This window comes from Ambystoma mexicanum, chromosome 1q (assembly GCF_040938575.1).
Source record: "Ambystoma mexicanum isolate Mex_15411 chromosome 1q, UKY_AmexF1_1, whole genome shotgun sequence".
In the NCBI taxonomy this organism is placed as follows: domain Eukaryota; kingdom Metazoa; phylum Chordata; class Amphibia; order Caudata; family Ambystomatidae; genus Ambystoma; species Ambystoma mexicanum.
Window position 1 is genome coordinate 637,556,903 of NC_090922.1, and position 19,736 is coordinate 637,576,638.

General features: G+C 47.4%; 1 protein-coding gene across 2 annotated transcripts in view; it reads left to right on the forward strand.

Moving 5' to 3' along the window:
* ABCA4 (ATP binding cassette subfamily A member 4) overlaps positions 1-19,736 on the forward strand; it is a 1,737,150-nt gene that overhangs the window by 807,158 nt on the left and 910,256 nt on the right. For both annotated transcript variants that reach the window (XM_069641223.1, XM_069641222.1), the window contains exon 12: positions 11,495-11,692. In XM_069641223.1, coding sequence (XP_069497324.1) covers positions 11,495-11,692 — 198 coding nt within the window. The remainder of the gene's footprint in view (positions 1-11,494; positions 11,693-19,736) is intronic.

Sequence of the window (19,736 nt, forward strand, 5' to 3'; positions counted from 1 at the left end):
CACTCAGAGTACTAAAATTAATATCCGGCCTGCATACATTTTTCCCCCAGTCTGTCGCAGCCCTGTGTCCCTGTTCCTATCAGGGCTGGACTGGCCTATTGGAACTCTGGAGATTTCCCAGTAGGCCTCTGCACCCCTGGCCTCTTATTTGTGGCAACCTATGTTATTTCTACATTTTTACATAGGTAAAGGGTTAAGCTTGCTGAAAATGTGTAATATGGGGCCACTTTGAAAAATCATTTCCAGGGCCTCTTTTGTTTCCCAGGCCACCCCTGGTTCCTATTACCCTTTCTTATCCCCTTTTCCTCCTTTTCATTACTCAGAGTACTTTCAAGTAACCCCAGAGCAGCCTACATGGAAGCAATCTACACAACAAGACACAATGATTTGCTGAACCGTGCTGCATCATAACGATAGCAGCCTTGGTGCGATGCTTTACATGCAGCCTATGCGTAAACTGATAATAAGATGCAGATGCTCATCGCTCAGTCATGACGCCGTAAAAACATCTGTTCGTATTCCTCCTAAACAATTCTTCAGTCACCTGTGCATTTGGGAACAATCATTCACAAACCCAACATTTTCGGTTTTTGTGTGAGCAGGGTATAGGAATTTCCCAGGAACTACTACAACACACCTAGATTACCTTAATATGGCAACACACAGCACATGGTGTTACTACCTCAACATATGTCAGTGGCAGGCAAATGCTTATATAATACGTACACAAGAACCATAACTGTTACTTTGACCAATGCTTATTTTTAACAGGAATTCAATGCAAGGAACAGAAGCAAAGACACACATACTGGTTATAAATCAAGTGACTGAAGATACACTTCATTAAGACTTTCGTATTACGCCACGTGCTAGAGTGGCAGCTGGGGGAGTATCAATGCGTATTACTTTACATCATCAGTGTCAGCCTCAATCCTTCCCACACCGGAATGATCCACAACCTAGATAGCAATGTTTTACATATCTGTAAATATTGTATTTGATGTTTGCGATACGTGTCAGATGTTGCTGCCCCCAGCTCTTCCCCCTTCACCACTCTGTATGTATGACAACCATTAAAACTTGCCCTTTGCAAAAACACTCAGAAATGGCACTGCACCTGCTTTGTGCATGCCCTCATGTACGGTTCTTCTGTATGTTATGTTGCCCACTCGTAAACACTTTAACCCCTTGAGCTACATTGCTCAGATGGAAAATTGTGACCCAGTGGGTGCAGGCACTATCTTACACAGATTGGAACGGACATTGACCTATTTTGACTTGATTCCATATTTTTCTTTGAATATTTTTAACTTAAGTAGATTTTCTTTACTACTGATAAATGATAATATATTTAACGCACAAATAAAGTTCAAGTCCATGTGCATCACGCACAGAGCAATACACAAACAAGGCACAGAATTCCTAAGCGATAAACTATGCCTACATCAACCGACAAGAACACTGAGATCAAGCACCAACATCCGTCTGGAACCAAAACCCTATAACAGAAGAAAACTCGGAGGATCCTCTTTCTCTCACCAGGCACCGAAAACCTGGAATGACCTACCTAAGAATATACGGAACACAACAAACCACCTAGCATTGAGGAAACTCCTCAAATCATGGCTCTTCACAGCATAACCACAACAGCGACGCACTAAAATGCGCACCCCATTAAAACAACAACGAAAATAACACCACCCTGGGCCACTCTCAAATGGACAAACACTGAACCCAAAGAACCGACCACACGACAGACAATAAGATATCATGGGAAATAGCCTCAAAAGGAGACCTCCAGAGACTGATCACATACTCAGACCCAGACGAAAGCCCCAAATGACTCACCCACTCGTACCATATCCAAACCGGCTGGCGCATTTAGATAGAAAGTTTGAGAGGAGTCCGCTACACCAGCCCAGCACCAAGGAGGAGAATAGACAGACACCCAACCCACATCAACCTATCCATCAGTATCAGAACACCTACAGAACTGGCTAGAATAGAACGTTGAGGAGCAATCAGAACACTTGCAAAGCATGTTAGAACAGCACAGGGAGCGGCCCACACAAACCAAACCCTGCCAGGCATAGCCCTTCTGCCCATCCTGAGGAAATTGGGAGGATTGGCGAGTGCCACACTCGGACATATTTCTGAACTTCTGTTAACCTTCATACAACCGACTAACAAAAAAACTCAGCATTTCTGCAGACTTATCCCACTCAAAAATCTCAAACAACCATCTCTTGCACAACAGCCCGCACGCACTTCACAACACTGCAACAACACATAAGCAACACCAACAGCACACGAGGACTGACATCGATCCGATACTCGCACCAAAGCTCAGCACCCGGTGTATACAGAGTTGAAGCTGCCAACAGAACACCACTCCTCTCACTATCCTACTCCCGCTTCACCTACTAACCCACCCCACCTTCACATTTGCAGATCCGCCAGAGCGTCTGGGGACCAACTCCGTTGGTGACGGTGCACGTTACAAATACCTTTAACATTTAACACACTTTTTAAAATAGATTTGTTTCTCTTTTGTGCTAGGTGTATTTTTGTAATAGATTGAAAATGTGTCTGTTAGCTCTCTCCTTTAGTGGCATAGGCCACTCGTGGCTAGGCCCATTCGTCTCTGTTAGGCCACTCCTTTGGGTACATAGGCCATTCATGTGTAAATCCTTCATCTCTGTTACGCCACTACTTTAGTGGCATAGACCTCCCGTGCATATGCCCCTCATCTCTGCTAGGCCACTCCTTTAGTGGCATAGGCCACTCATGCATAGTCCCCTCATCTCTGTTAGGCCACTCCTTTAGTGGCATAGGCAACTCGTGCATAGGTCCCTCATCTCTGTTAGGCCAATCCTTTAGTGGCATGGACCACTCGTGTATAGGGCCCTCGTCTCTGTTAGGCCGCACCTTTAGTCACATAGCTCACTCGTGCATAGAGCCCTCGTCTCTGTTAGGCTGCTCCCTCAGTGGCATAGGCCACCCGTGCATAGGCCCCTCATCTCTGTTACGCCACTACTTTAGTGGCATAGGCCACCCGTGCATAGGCCCCTCATCTCTGTTAGGCCACTCCTTTAATGGCATAGTCCACTCTTGCATAGGTCCCTCATCTCTGTTAGGCCACTCCTTTAGTGGCATGGACCACTCTTGTATAGGACCCTCATCTCTGTTAGGCCACTCCTTTAGTCACATAGCCCACTCGTGCATAGGGCCATCGTCTCTGTTAGGCTGCTCCCTTAGTGGCATAGGCCACCCATGCATAGGCCCCTCATCTCTGTTATGCCACTCCTTTAGTGGCATAGGCCACCCGTGCATAGGCCCCTCATCTCTGTTAGCCCACTCCTTTAGTGGCATAGGCAACTCATGCATAGGTCCCTCGTCTCTGTTAGGCCGCTCCCTTAGTGGCATGGACCACTCATGCATAGGCCCCTCATCTCTGTTAGGCCACTCCTTTAGTGGCATGGACCACTCGTGCATAGGGCCCTCGTTTCTGTTAGGCCACTCCTTCAGTCGCATAGCCCACTCGTGCATAGGACCCTCGTCTCTGTTAGGCCGCTCCCTTAGTGGCATAGGCCACCCGTGCATAGGCACCTCATCTCTGTTAGGCCACTCCTTTAGTTGCATAGCCCACTTGTGCATAGGGCCCTCGTCTCTGTTAGGCCGCCCCCTTAGTTGAATGGATCACTCATGCATAGGTCTCTTGTCTCTATTAGGCCACTCCTTTAGTGGCATAGGCCACTCATACATAGGACCTTCATCTCTGTTAGGCCACTCATTTAAAGACACATAGACCACTCATTCATAGGCACTGGTCTCTGTTACACCCTTTTTTTCGTGACATATGCTATTCGTGCATAGGCCCCTCGTGTCAGTTAGGCCACTCCTTTAGTCAGGGGCGTAGGAGACACATAAAACACATAAAATCTGGGGGGGACAGGGGACATCTTGGGGACTTTGCTTTATTTATTTATTGTGTTTTAGTCAAAGAACTCGACTTTTCACAAAATTAGAATTAAAATAGCAGTACGTATTAAATCACAAATATCACTGCATAAAACAAGAGAAAAGAAGAAAAGAAAACAGAAGAAAATGAACGGATGCAGCAGCAAAGGACATGTCTTTGTATGTTGCATTTCTGGATTTTTCATCTGACTATGAGCTCATGGTAAGATAGAGGAAGTAACGATTACTTCCAGTGGGCCACAGCTAGGACGCCAGCTTGTTAAGAGGCAGATCACCTGTAAGTGGACTCCTGCCAAATAAAGGAGTTGAAGCCTTTCCTACCAACTGCAAGTTGCTACTTCTTTGTGTGGGGCAAGGAGATTTATGTGTCTCTTGGTATGGAAAGATGGGGATTTCAAAGAAAGAGGAAATCTTGTTTGTACCTCTAAGTAAACCCTGTTATGGTAGTAGAGGGACCAGGTGTGTGATGTTACTGCTTTGACTGTCCTCCGGGGGCGAGGGGTACAGCAAACAAGGAGGATGAACGATTGCAAGCCCACCCCCTTATAAGCACTCCCCAGGTCTGCGGCCGGATGTGTCGGACCCGGGGGATGCCTAGTAGGTGGGGTGTATGTGGACCAGGGGGGTGGCCAGAGGGCAGCCCGCTATGTGGGCTGCCCCTCTACTGCCCCTGCGAGGGCCGGGCCAGCCTCTCACGATGAGTCTGGTCCCTCTTATTCCATCTCATGCTGGCTTCAGAGCCTAGCCTTTCTTTGCCTTTGTTTTTCTGAATGCAGAGCTGGACTCTGCTCCTTTCTCGTTTAACATTTGCTGCAAAGCCTGATCTATTTGATTCTCTCATATGTTACTAGGATGGCAGAGCATGGGTCCTCTGCCTTGTTACATTATTCAAAGAGCCCCTCTGGCCTTTCTTTGCTCTCCCTTGTCTCACTGCTTGCTTGCTTAATACATACCTCCTTGCTTGAACACTCAACATATTCTCCCTAACACAGCAATGGCAGCTGCAGTCTGTCTCAACTTCGATTTGTTCCGTGCCTTGAATTGGCCTCTTATTTCCGCTTTTCTGTCTGCAGACGAAAGGCATTTGCCAGTCACTGCCATGATGGTTCTACCTGGCCATAAGAGGGCAAAAACTAGCCAATATTGGAAGAACATGGCATATTATGTCAGAGGCTGGCAACTGCCTTCCTAATGCCTACACAAGAGACACAACTCTTGCCTTTGTTTCTAACAGTAATTCAGTGGACGAAGAAACGCGAGAACACACATATTGCTTATAAATGAAGGGGATGATGTCACACTTGGTCAAGACATTTTGATCACGCCAGGAGCTAATTTCCAGCTGAAATTAAGCCATTACCTTTTAGTCTTCTGGCTTTAAATAATGTTAGTATCACCTGGAAAGCACAGGGTTGCTCAACAGGGTTCATGGGGCACAAATGGTACCCTACTCGTGGGCATAGATGATTGGAGGGCGTTCCTGCCCTGGTTTGGATCCTGGCCCCTACAGCCATGATGGGGGAGGGGCTATTACTTTTGGTTGTACATACCCTTTGAGGGTGGGCAGACATTGCCTTCTGCTTTAGCCCACTAATAGCTCTGCTTTGCAACTTTATCACACATACTTGTCAGGTGGCATGTAACTCAATGCTACTAATGTTATCAGCCTCAGAGGTCGGGAATCCTTTGCCACATCAACTAAGGTACAGGCTTGCCAGCTGAGACTTACACATGTCTGAGTCGGCATCTGTCGCCTTGTGGGGAAGACACACACACAGAAAGAGCAGGGCACAGTGCTCTTGTGGGTTTTTCACACTTCTTCCTCGGGGTGGGCACAATTCACTCCACAGAGAATGTGGCACATGCTGGGCAACATTCTCCCACTTTGACAGTGTCACCCAAAGAGCAAAATTGGCCATTTGAAATACCTCTGTCACCTTATTATTGCGCAATCCACACTGATGGGTTTAAGCACCTGCTTAACGCGAGATGACAATTAGGGGCATTTGCCAACGCACTCAAGAAGCACAGGACACCCTCTTACCAGAGACATGCCATGCTCACTCATTCTGATCATGAATTGGCATTTATCTGGGGTCATGTTAATTGTATTTATTTATTACATGTGTAGCATCACGCAAAACACCCAAGCATCAAGGCGCAAAGTAAACTGCATTGAGTGGACTACTTCCATTGGCGCACGTTTTTACTTTTCCACCAGAAAATTGAAGATTTTAGCATAAAAAGCAGGTGAGATCACATTGCTTTTCCACTTTGGAAGAGTGTAAATACCTCGCGCATTTAGCGATTACTGGCAGAATTGACAATGGCTTCCTCTGGACTCTGCCCGCTTTTACCAGGTTTCATTTCCAAGCAGATCCCAGAGGAATCCCTTTCCTTATTTCCAGCATGAGAATCCATGCTGGCAGTAAGGCTGCATTTGTCTGGTGGAGCGGGAAATACAGGGGGTCTTGGTGTATCCACTCGGCTCCAGAACTCCAGCCAGAAAATGCACGAAAATCTGGCCAATTAGAAAAAGCGACAGTAATAGTGTTTTCCACCCCTTTTTCTGAACCAATTAACCTGGAAAATGCTGTGTTGCATCGGAAGCTGAATGCATTCACTCTGACTATTATCACACCGGAAGACTAAGCCAGGTGCTGAACACAGGTGTTACATATTCCTGTGCACAATCTGCATTTGGAGAATTAACTAACTGAGCTACCTTACAAATGATATCTCCTCTGGGGCTTTACCGTCTTAAGCCCTTAACTGCCATGGGTATTTCCCCCCCAGTGGCAAGGCATTTTTTGGTGATTTCGGTATGTCGCCATTCAATCCCTTGTAACTTCTTTGTTACATGAGATATCTCAGCCAAAGTTGGCCCCTTTTTTCCCACATGTAGGCAGTCGTAACGCCACCCAGGAATCCTAGTTTGCTGTAGGGGGGTGAGAGAAAATAACCAAAAAGGAGAACATTTGTTTTTTTTTTCAGAAATTGCCAATAAAATGTTGTACAAAGAAGCCTGTGATGTTTTCCTTGTAAGAGCTAGGAACAAATGGTTTGCTGTGCTGGATTCACCGATTTCCAGGCTTTCAAGAACAGATTGTGTGGAAACCAAAATAACATATTTTGATATGCTAATCAGCCATTTTGTGAGAGGTAGGCGATTTTGGCGTTTATTGTCCAATAGGACATGCGTGGATGGAATGGAAGAAAAGGGTAGGAAAGCTGAATGGGAAGCCAGAAAGGCATACATTTTCTGAAAAGTAGACAATATTCCAAGTTTAGGAATGGGTGATTTGCTCAGGTCAGGCAGCAACTATTTAGAGAAAGATTCCATAGTTTGGGGGAAATCGGGAAAATGACAGAAAAAAACCCCACAATTTCCGCACATTTCACTCTGGTCACCCACCGAAACATGCAGCCAACAACACATGGCCTACCTTCCCACATTCCCACAGGTTTCCAGATAAAAACGGTACCTCACATGTGTGGGTGCACCTACCTGGGTGCAAAGGGAAAAGCTTAAAACTCTGGTAACCCCAAGTCTTTTCGCACAGCACATTTTCAGGAATGTTGCTCATGTGGACAACCTACAGATTTGGGCCTAGGGTGTCAAAGCCACAAAGGAAAACAGGAACCCCATGCATTTCCGAAAAAGAAGACACCCGTGGGAATCCACAGAGGTCTGACTTGCGCGAATCGCCCCATAATTTATGACCCACAATCCCTGACAAAGTCTGAAATTTAGTGGAAAAAACTCAATTTTCAATTTGTCTGGGATTGTGGGTAATACATTCTGGGGCGATTTGCACAAGTCAGACCTCTGTGGATTCCCACGGGTATCTTCTTTTCGGAAATGCATGGGGCACCCTGTTTTCCTTCGTGGCTTCGACACCCTAGGCCCAAATCTGTAGGTTGTCTCCCCAAACGCTTTGGGGGTTACCAGTGGTTTGGCCTTTTCCCTTTGTGCCCAGGTGGGTGCACCCACACATGTGAGGTACCATTTATGTTAGGAAACCTGTGGGAATGCGGGAAGGTAGGATATGTGGTGTTGGCGGTGTGTTTCGGTGGGTGGCAAGAGGGAAATTTCTGAAAATTGTAGTTTTTTCACCAAATTTCAGACTTTGCCGGGGATTGTGGGTAATACATTCTGGGGCGATTCATGCAAGTCAGACCTCTGTGGATTCCCACAAGTGTCCTCTTTCTGGAAATGCATGGGGTTCCCTGTTTTCCTTGGTGGCTTCGACACCCTAGGCCTAAATCTGTATGTTGTCCTCATGAGCAAAATCTGCTCTGCCGAAAGTCTTGGGGTTACCACTGGGTTAGCCTTTTCCCTTTGCACCCTGGTAGGTGCGCACAAACATGTGAGGTACCATTTTCGTTGGGACACCTGTGGGAACGCAGGATGGTAGGACATGTGTTGTTGGCGGCATGTTTCAGCGGGTGGCCAGAGTGAAATGGCTGAAAATTGTGTTTTTTTCCACCAAATTTCAGAGACATTTCCCTCTGCCCACCCACCAAAACACGCCGCCAACAACAGATGTCCTACCTTCCCGCGTTCCCACAGGTGTCCCAACGAAAACGGTACCTCACATGTGTGGATGCACCTAACTCGGCGCAAAGGGAAAAGGCTAACCCACTGATAACCCCAAGCCTTTCGGCAAAGCAGATTTTGCTCATGTAGACAACATACAGATTTGGGTCTAGGGTGTCAAAGCCACCAAGGAAAACAGAGAACCCCATGCATTTCTGAAAAGAAGACACCTGTGGGCACCCCCCTTTTCACTAAAAACATCCAGGGTGGTTTAGTGACCCCCACACCCACCCAAAACAAGTTATCGTTTTTTTATTTTTGTTTTGCCTCTTTCCTAGGGGCAGATTGTGCTAGCAATCTGCCCCCAGGGAGGGCTACATGAGATGCCCCCCATCCATTTGGGGGGGAGAGGAGAGGGCCACCCCCCTTTCCACTAAAAACATCCATGGTGGTTCAGTGGCCCCCCACACCCACCCAAAACAAGTTATAATTTGTTTTATTTTTGTTTTGCCCCTTTCCTAGGGACAGATGGGCACATGTGCGTGGCCATCTGCCCCCTGGGGGGCAAAACGTACTGCCCCAGGTTTGGGGGTGGCTCTGCCAATATTTGCAGTGGCCTCCCCCACCCCAAAGGGATGGGGCATCTCATGTACCCCTTCCTAGGGGCAGAAATCTGCCCCCAGGGAAGGCTACATAAGCTGCACCCATCCACTTAGGGTGGGGGGAGAGAGCCACCCCCCCTTTCAAACACAATAAATCCTGGTGGGCCCCCCACCCCCACCCAAAACAAGTTATAATATATATATATTTGTTTTGACCTTCCCTATGGGGCAGACGGCACATGTGTGTAACCATCTGCCCCCAGGGGGGTGGCAAAATGTACTACCCCAGGCTTGGGGGGGGGCGGGGTGGCTCTGCCAATATTTGCTGTGGCCTCTCCCTTCACCCCAAATGGTTGGGGGCATCTCATGTACCCCTTCCTAGAGGCAGAAATCTGCCACCAGGGAGGGCTACGTAAGGTGCCCCCTCATTCACTTAGGGTGGGGGAGGGCCACCCCCCTTTCAAACACAATAAATCCTGGTGGTCTAGTGGGCCCCCCACCCCCACCCAAAACAAGTTATAATATATATATTTTTGTTTTGACCTTCCCTATGGGGCCGACGGCACATGTGTGTGACCATCTGCCCCCAGGGGGGTGGCAAAATGTACTACCCCAGGCTTGGGGGGGCGGGGTGGCTCTGCCAATATTTGCTGTGGCCTCTTCCCTCACCCCAGATGGATGGGGGCATCTCATTTACCCCTTCCTAGGGGCAGAAATCTACCCCCAGGGAGGGCTACATAAGGTGCCCCCATCCACTTAGGGTGGGAGGGGAGAGGGCCACCCCCTTGAAAAAATCCCTGGTGGCTAGTGGTCTCGCCCACACCCACCCCACCCAAAACTACATTTAAAAAAAAAAATCTTTTTGTTTGCCCCCCTTCCTTGGGGGCAGATAATCACCCATCTGCCCCCAGGGTATTGCCCCCATGCTTTGGGGGCCAGGGGAGAGAGGGCAGCTTTCATAGTAAGCAGCCCCTCCCCCCACTTCAAAAACAGACCCCTGCACGACACACCAAACACATATTCTGGGGGGGATACATGACATTACATCCCCCCCACTTAAAATTGTGGCGGGGATTTGTCCCCTACGCCCATGCTTTAGTGGCATAGGCCACTCGTGCATGGACCCCTCATTTCTGTTAGGTCACTCTTATAAATGTTCCTTAGTTAGTTATATTTCTTAGGCCACACCAGATGCTTCTTAAGCTGTGCCCCAAATATTGTTTTGTGATGTTTTAGGGGATGCCCTCATTTTGTCATCCCACTTAATAAAATCGGTCCGGGCAACAATAAAAAAAAGGGTGCCACAATCCATTAATATCCACAATACACTGAGTACTATCCAAGAGTGTTCTTGGTAAAATATTTTGCAAATAATGCATTTGAAAACATATTTACTATGTAAACGTGGTTAGAACTAGTGTAGTAACATAAAACTGGCCCGAGCTGACCAAACAAGTGGTCCATTCTGTCAAATAAATGGGCCCAGCCTAAAATAATGGGCTGGCACTTCAAGGATTGTCCTGTTGCCCTAGAGCAAAGCAAAAGAGGTGATGGCTGAAATGTTTAGAATTAATCTTAACCTCTGGCATTGCTCTGGGCAACCCTCCAGACCATCGCTCTTCGCCTGCCAAGCCATTACAAAGGGGGAAAGACCATATGCAAATCAGGCTTGGTCCCACCCCAAAAGGGGCAGTCGAGCCCGAACTGCTTGTCATATCCCTTCTGCATGAGACCATCAGCATCCCCAGACAGGGGTCCCTTGGTCGCTGCGCCATAGGGAACCAACCTGCACCTCACCGATGAGGCCCAACAAGGCCGAAACATGTCTGGGGTTGGGGTTGCTTGTGTTTCCATGTCACACCTTGAAACACTTGTGTATAGGCGCGTTATAAATGCCATATCATATCATGTAGAGGAGATCTTGAATTGCAGTGCAGTTGAACTTCTCCCATTGCTTGGAGTACCTGGCTGATTTGCATATGCCTGCACCCCCGATTGCACTGTTGCAGGCAGGCTAAAAAAGGTTTTTACGAATCTTAAGTGCTGACATGCAGTTTTCACTTTACCAATGAACATTTCAAGTTCACCCCAAGGTGGTTGCAATCAAAAGATGTGCTTTCATGGATGTAAATATGTCAGCCTGTCTAGCCAAGTCGCTATTGTGACTGCTAGACATCTGTCACAGCCCAGGGCTATCTATAGCAACGCGGAACGAGGAAGCCATCTTCCCAGCGTCAATAGAGTTCCGCAAACGTGTGTATATAATCTGCCAGGGGTATCTTTGCAAGCAGCATCACGGGATGCAATATGGGATTTTTAACAGGTGCCTGTGAAAAGGGGAAGTAATCACCGTGTTCCGCCTTTTTTTCAGGACACCATAAAGAACCCCATGGTCAAGGACTTCCTGAACAGGCAGCTGTCGGACACCAGCTTAACTGCGGAGGACGTGATAAACTTCCTTTACAATGGAGACCCGGAAGTGCGTCCAGTCGGCGTCAGCAACTTTGACTGGCGCAATGTCTTCAATTTCACAGACCAAGTTGTGCGCATGTTCAACCATTACATGGAGGTAAGCGTGTGCTAGGGGGTGTTAACCCACTGAGCAGGATACACTAAAATCTGACATTGCCTCCCATACCCCGAAGAAAACGGCATGGAATGTTAAAAGGAGCAAATGAGTGGTTTGAAGGTATTTTGAAACATCACAGACACTTTCTAACCAGTAACCAATTTTGGTTATTTTATTCAAAAGAGTGTTATTAAACTACATGCCCAAGATCGTTTAGTGATGAGTATGGCCACCTCGGTGGACCACACCGGCTGGAAATGGCCCACAACCCTGAGTGAAACAACACCATTACCAAGTGAGGCGGGACAGGTCCGCCGAGGCTACCATTATCACTTGGTAGAGGCTGGTGATACTGGATTCGTTTTGGGGAAAGTTTAGGGAAACAACAGCAAATTGGAAAAGTGGGAATGAAATTGGTGCGCAGTGATGTACATGGCCGCAGGGCAGAGAAGGCGCAGTGCAGCAGCGTGGGCGAGATGAGGGAACTCAGCGAGCGACATTGCTGGACCAAGGGGGAGGGAAGAAAGGCCAAAGAGAGGCATTGCAGCAGTGACCCAAAGGAGGCAGGAAACATGGCGGCCGAGATGCCGACAGCACGAGGTTAAGCAAGCAGAGTAGGCAACAGTTTGTATGAGCTGAAGGTAAGGGGAGGGAAAATGGCAGCAGAAGAGGGCACAGACACAGGATGCAGGGAAAATGGACCTGTCCAGGCAAGTAATGGCTGCATCCCCCATATTGTGATTGGTCAGAGCGGGATTCTAGGCTGCCATCGAATGTTACCCATTAGTAGGCATTGCCACCTTTGAAGTACGAGCTCCATATTCGGAAACTCATGACTCCAAACCCACAGACTCTTGAGATTTGGCACACTTTAATTGTGCACAAACAAATGACACAGGAGGGTATCACCACCTATCGCTCAGTACCCCAGAGACAATGGCCCCAGTGTCCCTGCCCACCGAGAATCCCCATCTCCCCAGGTAAAGGATGTAGTGTGCATGTGGCAGTGACTCCAGTCCACCCCCCCAGCACCCTGCCCGACTCACTTTATCTCTGAGATCCCTTACCCTTGTATCTAGGAAGGAGAGCCGGGAAACAGAATGGCCTACATTTAGATATTATGAGGGGTGTGGGAGAGACCTGCATGCATAGAACCACTCTATCTTAGACCCCTGTCTCACTGCTTCTGTTGCAGTAATCATCCTTTCTAGATTTGACTACCAATAGCCTTTATCTAGGAGTAATAGCAGACTTTATCCCTAGATTTTTAATGTTGAAAAGGAAGTTGTCCTACATACCCGCCAGGCTTGGATTTGGGACCACATCCTGCCTGGTCTTCACACCCTTGCACTGGCTCCCAGATGGTCACAAAATTGCCTTTATGACTATTTACATCACACTGAAGGATCTCCAAGCAACTGACCCTAGAGCTATACAATAAACACTTCATGAACACCTCCCCCTCAAGATATCAAAGATCCTCGTCACAACTATTACTTGTTATCCCCTCCTTTAAGAAAAGGCATATGGGAGGTGCAACCTTCTTGTTGCTAGCCCTCCAACTCCGGACCTTGCCTCAACCAGAAGCTTCAATGAATTCCATGTTTTAAAAACAGACTCTTTCCTCCAGCCCCTTAGGAAATGATTGCCACTTATTGTTGTTCATATGTGTAACCAATCGGTAAAGACATATTCTATGTAAAGTTAAGTTATAATAATTCCAAGTGTAATGTTTTGAATAAAACATTGACTATAATGCTAAAGTTGTCCATATAATGCTAAAGTTTGTAATTCCCTCTCCAGGCCAATGAACCCCTCATATGGTCTCTGGTCTCACTCCTTTTTCCCCTTCGTCCATTAATGGTGGCACCTGGTGGGAGGCCCTCCTGGCCCCCTTCCACTCCTCTAAAACCATCATTAATGTCTACTTAAATGGCACCGTCTTGGTCCAGGGCTCTCAGGCCAATCTCCTCCTTTTTGACTGACGCTTCCCGTGCCATATCAACTTCCTTTCGTCTCCTGCTATCCCTTCTAACTCCTCTTTGACTCCCCTGCCCTGTCATCGGCACCCCCTGCTGCTTCTCTGGCCACCCTGTTACCTCCCTCCTCCGCCACCCCTCTGGCACTCTCTACTCCCTATCTGACTACCCTGCCTTATCGTCCTTCCTCCTCTGCCCATCCTCTGGCACCACTAACACTTCCGCAGGGTGTACCTCTGGCCTGTACCCCTACCCGGAAGTCCTTCAAATGTGGCAACCTGCTCTCAACTCTTGTTCAGCTGTCGTTGCCCCTGTCATGAGGGTCCGCTTGAAGCCTAAATCCAAGTGCAACTCTTGATACGATACCGTCCTCGCCGCCCTTAAACGCAAATGTACGGTGGCAGAGAGGAAGGGAAAGGGCATTGGTTATACCCCCTGAAAACACTGGCCTGCTGCCTGCTCCAAAGGCAGTACAGACTCTCTGTCCTCTCTAAGAAGAGAGCCTACATCCAAGCCTGCATCTCTGCGGCATCTAACAACTCGGCCAAACTTTTCAAAATCTGCAAGGAGCTGGCCAATCCTGCTGCAGTCTCTATCACTCCTGTTCCCTCCCAGGCCCTCTCCACAGCCTTAGCCTCTCATTTCACCACTAAAACTCAGGACATCCTTTCTGCCCTTTCTTCCTCTACCACCCCTTTCCCCTGTTAAACCCCTGATGATGTTTCTAGACAAGTCTGATCTATGAAAGTCTTGTCAAAGCAGATTCTCCCCTGCTCATCCAGAACCATGAAGGACCACATCGACATCCTTGCTCGTGTCTTGGCTAATTACTGCAATCTCTCCTTTGCCACTGGAACTTTCCCCTCCCCGCTTAAGCAATCCCTTGTGCACACCCTTCTAAAGAAGCCCTCAGACGATACTTTCTCTCTGGCTATTGTCCGATCTCCATCACTCCTTTCCTGGGAAAACGTTTGGAAAATCTGGTGATTTCCCAGCTTAATCTACATACTGAATCTGTTGGTTGCCTCCATGATCACCAGTCTGTCTTCAGAGCTCCCAGAAGCACGGAAACTGCTCCCCTGAACACCTGTGAAGACATACTCTCCAATCCTGACTCTAATCTCCCTTCTGTCCTCATTCTCCTCGACCTACCCTCTGCTTTTGACACAGTCAACCATGCCATCCTGCTCAAACGCCTCCACAACAACCTTGGTATTACTGATCAGGCCCTGGCCTGGTTTACCTCCCTTCTCACTGACCGACCCTCTTAGGTCCAACTGGGGTCTTTCCTCTCTTCCGTCTCTCTCTCTCTGCTTGTGGTGTTCCCCAGGGGTCTAACCTCTCTCCCTGGCTCTTCAACCACTACCTGACACCTCTTGCCCACCGCATCGCCACTTTCTGCTCCAGTTTTCTATGTTATGTGGATGACACTCAGCTCTCTTTCAGGCTCCCCTTCGCCACATCTGCTTCTTCTCTCATACCAGACTGTCTGGCGGCAATTCAGGAATTGTGTGCCGCCAATGATCTCTCACTTAATGCCAATAAGACTGAGGTCTTCCGCATTGGGACACCGGCTCCCTCCTTTCCTCTCTCTCTCTCTGGCCGCCCACTCTGAGCCCTCTTCCTGCTCCTTCCTGTGAGGCTATGAACCTTGGTGTCATCTTCGACTCAACCCTCTCGTTCTCTCCTCACATATCTGACATCTCTAAGAAGTCAAACTATCAGCTGCACCTCCTCACAGGTATTCTGCCTTTTCTCACTTTCCCCCAGAAGCTCACTGTCTCCAGAGCTCTGATCCTCTCTAGACTGGACTATTGCAACAGCCTCTTTCTAAATATTCCTGCCTCTACTCTTCAACCTTTACAACTTATCCTGAACAGGACTGCAAGACTTGTCCTTTGCCTCAAGGCCAGGGATCGTTTCTCTCCAGTTCTGAAATTTCTTCACTAGCTCCTTGTGACTGCAAGGATCAAGTTCAAGACCCACTGCATCGTCCACAAGCCTTTCTGGGGACTGGAACCGCTCTACCTCCAATGTGTCTTCCAAAACATCTTCCTTCTCGAGCTCTCCGCTCATCCACCTCCAACTCTCTAAGGGTCAGACGCTTCTACAAGCAGAGAGTTTGGAGCAGATATATCTCCTCAGTTGGGGCCTCCCTCTGGAACAGCCTCCCTGCCTCTCTCAAACTTGAGCAGAACAACCTCTGGTTCCAGAAGCAACTTAAGACCTTCCTTTTTGCTTCTGCTTTTTTTTTCCTCTTCTCTACTGATGCACCTGACTGCTCCGCGCACTAGTCACCTGGTCACCCTCTGCACGCGGGCCCAGGCTCCTGCATGTCCAGTTGCCTTTGCACTGCCTCCGGGCTCCCCAACACTTAAGGGTCTGTATCTGAAACCCTACAGTCCCTTCTCTCTGCAGTTATGAGCCACCTGCTGGCTGCACTTGTGAGTTAACTGCAGTTCCCCCTTCCCCTGCCCCCTGACACTTCTCCCTTTCCCTCTTTCCCACACTTCCGCAACCCGAATGACACAAGGCGTAGTAAGATTGTTATTTTGTCCTTTCTTTGTTTCCCCCTCCTTGATTTGTCGGGCATAGAAACTCTTGTGTACAGGCGCGTTATAAATGTCACATCATATCCAAAAATATCATATCATAAGTGTTACCTGTTGGTAAAGATATATTCAATGTAAAGCTAATTTATAAAGGTTTTTGCTTATAACATGTTGCCTTTGGGATCATTCCCCAAATAAATGTTCATTATGATCAGTAACCTAGAAGGCTCCTTTCCTTGCATTTATAATGTGTCTACACTATGGAGTTCCACCTTTGGTGGGGGTCTACATTAACCTACCCCAGCCATTTCGAGGTGGACATCACTCAGCTACATACACCAGATCCACCTGACTAGACCTATAATTACTAGTGCTACTTTCTCTTGCTGCCAGTGGGATCCCAACCACCATAGTGTGATGGCGCATCTTTCCTTGGTTGTCTCCTTTCACTTCTTCTCTGGGTAGATCATACCCCACCAATACAATCCCCGGTGATTCAAACCCAAGGCGTGGCACGCATGGGCAGGCCACGACCGCCTACTTACATGAAGGTGACCGGTCATTGTCTGAATGTTTGCCAAGCATGTTGGTCACTCTGCAACGAGTTTGCACCTATTGTGTCCCAATTCTCCCACCTCTCTGGCCCAAGGGCTCAGCTTACCTGCTAAATCAGCTCCTGGCTTACACGTTATGGGTGGCATTAGTCCTGGCAGACCCATGACCGTACACCTGGGTTTGGGAAAAGGGAAGTGAAAGAAGGCATTACATCAGTTGGCCTTCACACTCCACAGAAGGGCATGAGCACAACTTGAGATCATCAGGCAACCACACTCAAGCACACCACACATATTACTTAAAGAAGCGGCCACGATTTCCACATGATCTAACTATTAGTGTGTACAATTCATGCACACTCTAATAGACTTCCACTCCATGGCTGCAAGGAATCAAATCATTACTTCCACTTTCAAGGGGCCACTTACTCATAGATGTACACTATGTTTTTGGGTACATATTAGTGCACCCCCCTCAGCATACTCCTTCCTCAGTGTTTCTCACTCAACCGTGCACTTATGAGTAGTCACACATTGAATCATAAGCTAGCACCTCCCACCCAATCTCACTGCTCTGTCTCATCCACCTGTTTCTGAGGCTGCTATCCCTTTTCCGCTTTTCAACTGCGCCTCTTTCTGCACATATCCAGGTATGCACACCTCAGCCATGGACCGATTTCCTCACAAGACCAGGCACTAGAGACTACTACTTTGGTGGTGGGCCCAGCATAAATGATTATTTCCTGACTGCATTCTGTAGAGTTCTGACTCACTCTTCCCATCCTGCCTCTTTTTACTGCTATACCCTGATTTATCTTTCAACCTCTTACCCTTCTTGCTGTCTCTCCTATTGCTTTCCCCCTTATATGTTCTCCTCTTTCCTTGAAACGCGTTGAAGTGCTCTAGGTGCAGTCTTTAACACCATACAATATGGATGTGCGGGGAAACACGTGTCAAGGGAATAAGATCAATCAAGATAAATGTGTTAATAAATACAAAGTGTACATCACTTTGTTCAAGTAAATAAAAGACAATTGGCGCAAACAATTGGATCCACCCTTTGATTTATAACACCACACAAGAAATCTGCTTACGTATCCACATACTATTTCACCCCATAAATGTACCCGGACACATTTGTAGACACGCTTCCATTGGTGACCAGAAACAACTGCTTCTCATCAGGTCCAGCTATCCTCCTACTAAACACCTGGCAGCCCTAGTCTCAGCCTGGCACTTAGATTTGTCAGGATGATTACAGGAGTCGTGGGGGGGGAATTTGTGGTTAAATCTCATGTGCTCACCATGTACCTCTCCTGTGCTCTTTGCGTATGATGTATTACCTCTACAAGTTTCACAATGATGTAATCACCTCCTGCGCTTCTTTTCTGTAACCTGAAGCACTGCAACCAATCTCCTAAGTTTAAGCACCTAGATACCGCAGGGTTCTGTGTGCTATATAAATAAAAATAAATAAATTCTGTGCCACCTATGCTCTACTCAGTGACTCCTATGCCTGCCTTGCCTCTTCTGCAAGACTTTCAACCACTAGTCCATGCAAGATTCAATGCTTGGATGCTTTTGTTCATTTCCACTCCTGTGGGAACCAGCTGTGGCACAGTATCTCTTGAAAAATCTACCACTCATCTACCCAAACTATTCAGTATCTCTATGTTGGAAACCTGCATTGGGCTTAGTCACTGAGGCTCCACAAGGTTCTCTCCACTGAGTGAATCCCTTCTCTCTTGCAGCAAGGCATTCAGGGAAGTCAGACAATCCACACATCATTCCTAAAAAAAAAGTGTGAGGGGACTCAGTGGAAGCCAGCTGGGGCTGGGTTGTGACCTCTATGAAGAAGTTGAGTCTGCAGTTGGTGTTTGCTAAAGGGGCTTTAGTGTCTTAGTCCATGACAGTGTATCGATGGCTGTTCCCGAACTAAGATGGTTGCACATCTGGGAAAATAGAGGGTGTGTGCGGTGATAGATACAGAAGGCAGACTAATGGTTAGTTAACAACTGCTTTCTTCTATGCCTGTTCAATTGGTTGGATGGCGGCGCGGCGACAGACCAATTGGACCTTGCGTGGAAAACTACAAATTCAGTCTAAAAGCACAGAGTTCCGAGAAGATCCCCAATAACCTGTTAAGCACCACTTCTAAATGATGCTGCATAAGCAGACTGGTACCAGACATTCTTCTGAACACACCTAAACAGCACATGCATTAACTAATAATGAATGCGAACACGAATAACTAGGTGCGATTAATAATCATTGAACTATTCAAGTTCATATCCACATATTCATGAGGGACTGGGTGTCCTGACGAAGATCCCCGTTAGCCATTTGGATTGAAACATGCATATAGATGCTTTTAGATGTAGTCCATTGCTTTTTAGTGCTAATTTGTTGCCTTATCCAGATGATTTTTTAATTTCTCGAATTTTCTCTTCTATACCTTTAACTGTGCAAGTAGGTAATTTTGTGTTTTTTTTGTTTAGGCAAATCACTTAATAATACTGTTGGAGCATTTTATTTCTCCTATACACTGAGATACTGAGATACTTTGTACTTTACTAGTATTTTTATAAAGAAATATGTCTACACGTGACTTTGCAAATGTTTAAGATTACAGCTGTTCTAGAGGAAATATCACAGCAGAAACTGGGACGCATTTACACAACTGCAAGTGATGTCAAATTCTATAACCCACGAGTACTAAGAAGAGCAGAAAGGGATACTGTTCCATGGTGCAGAGTGCGGCAGAAGGCAGAAACACGCTGCAACTGCAGAACAGCGCTACACTCAGTGGAGAAACTTTGCTGAAAATGTTGGGGGGCATGACCTCTGAAGAAAAGGTGCCCCATTCAAATGAATGGGGACAAAATAGTGTGCCATGAAAGTTGGGGGGGACAAACACCCCCGTATCCCCTAATATTACGCCCATGGCTGCACTGCATCA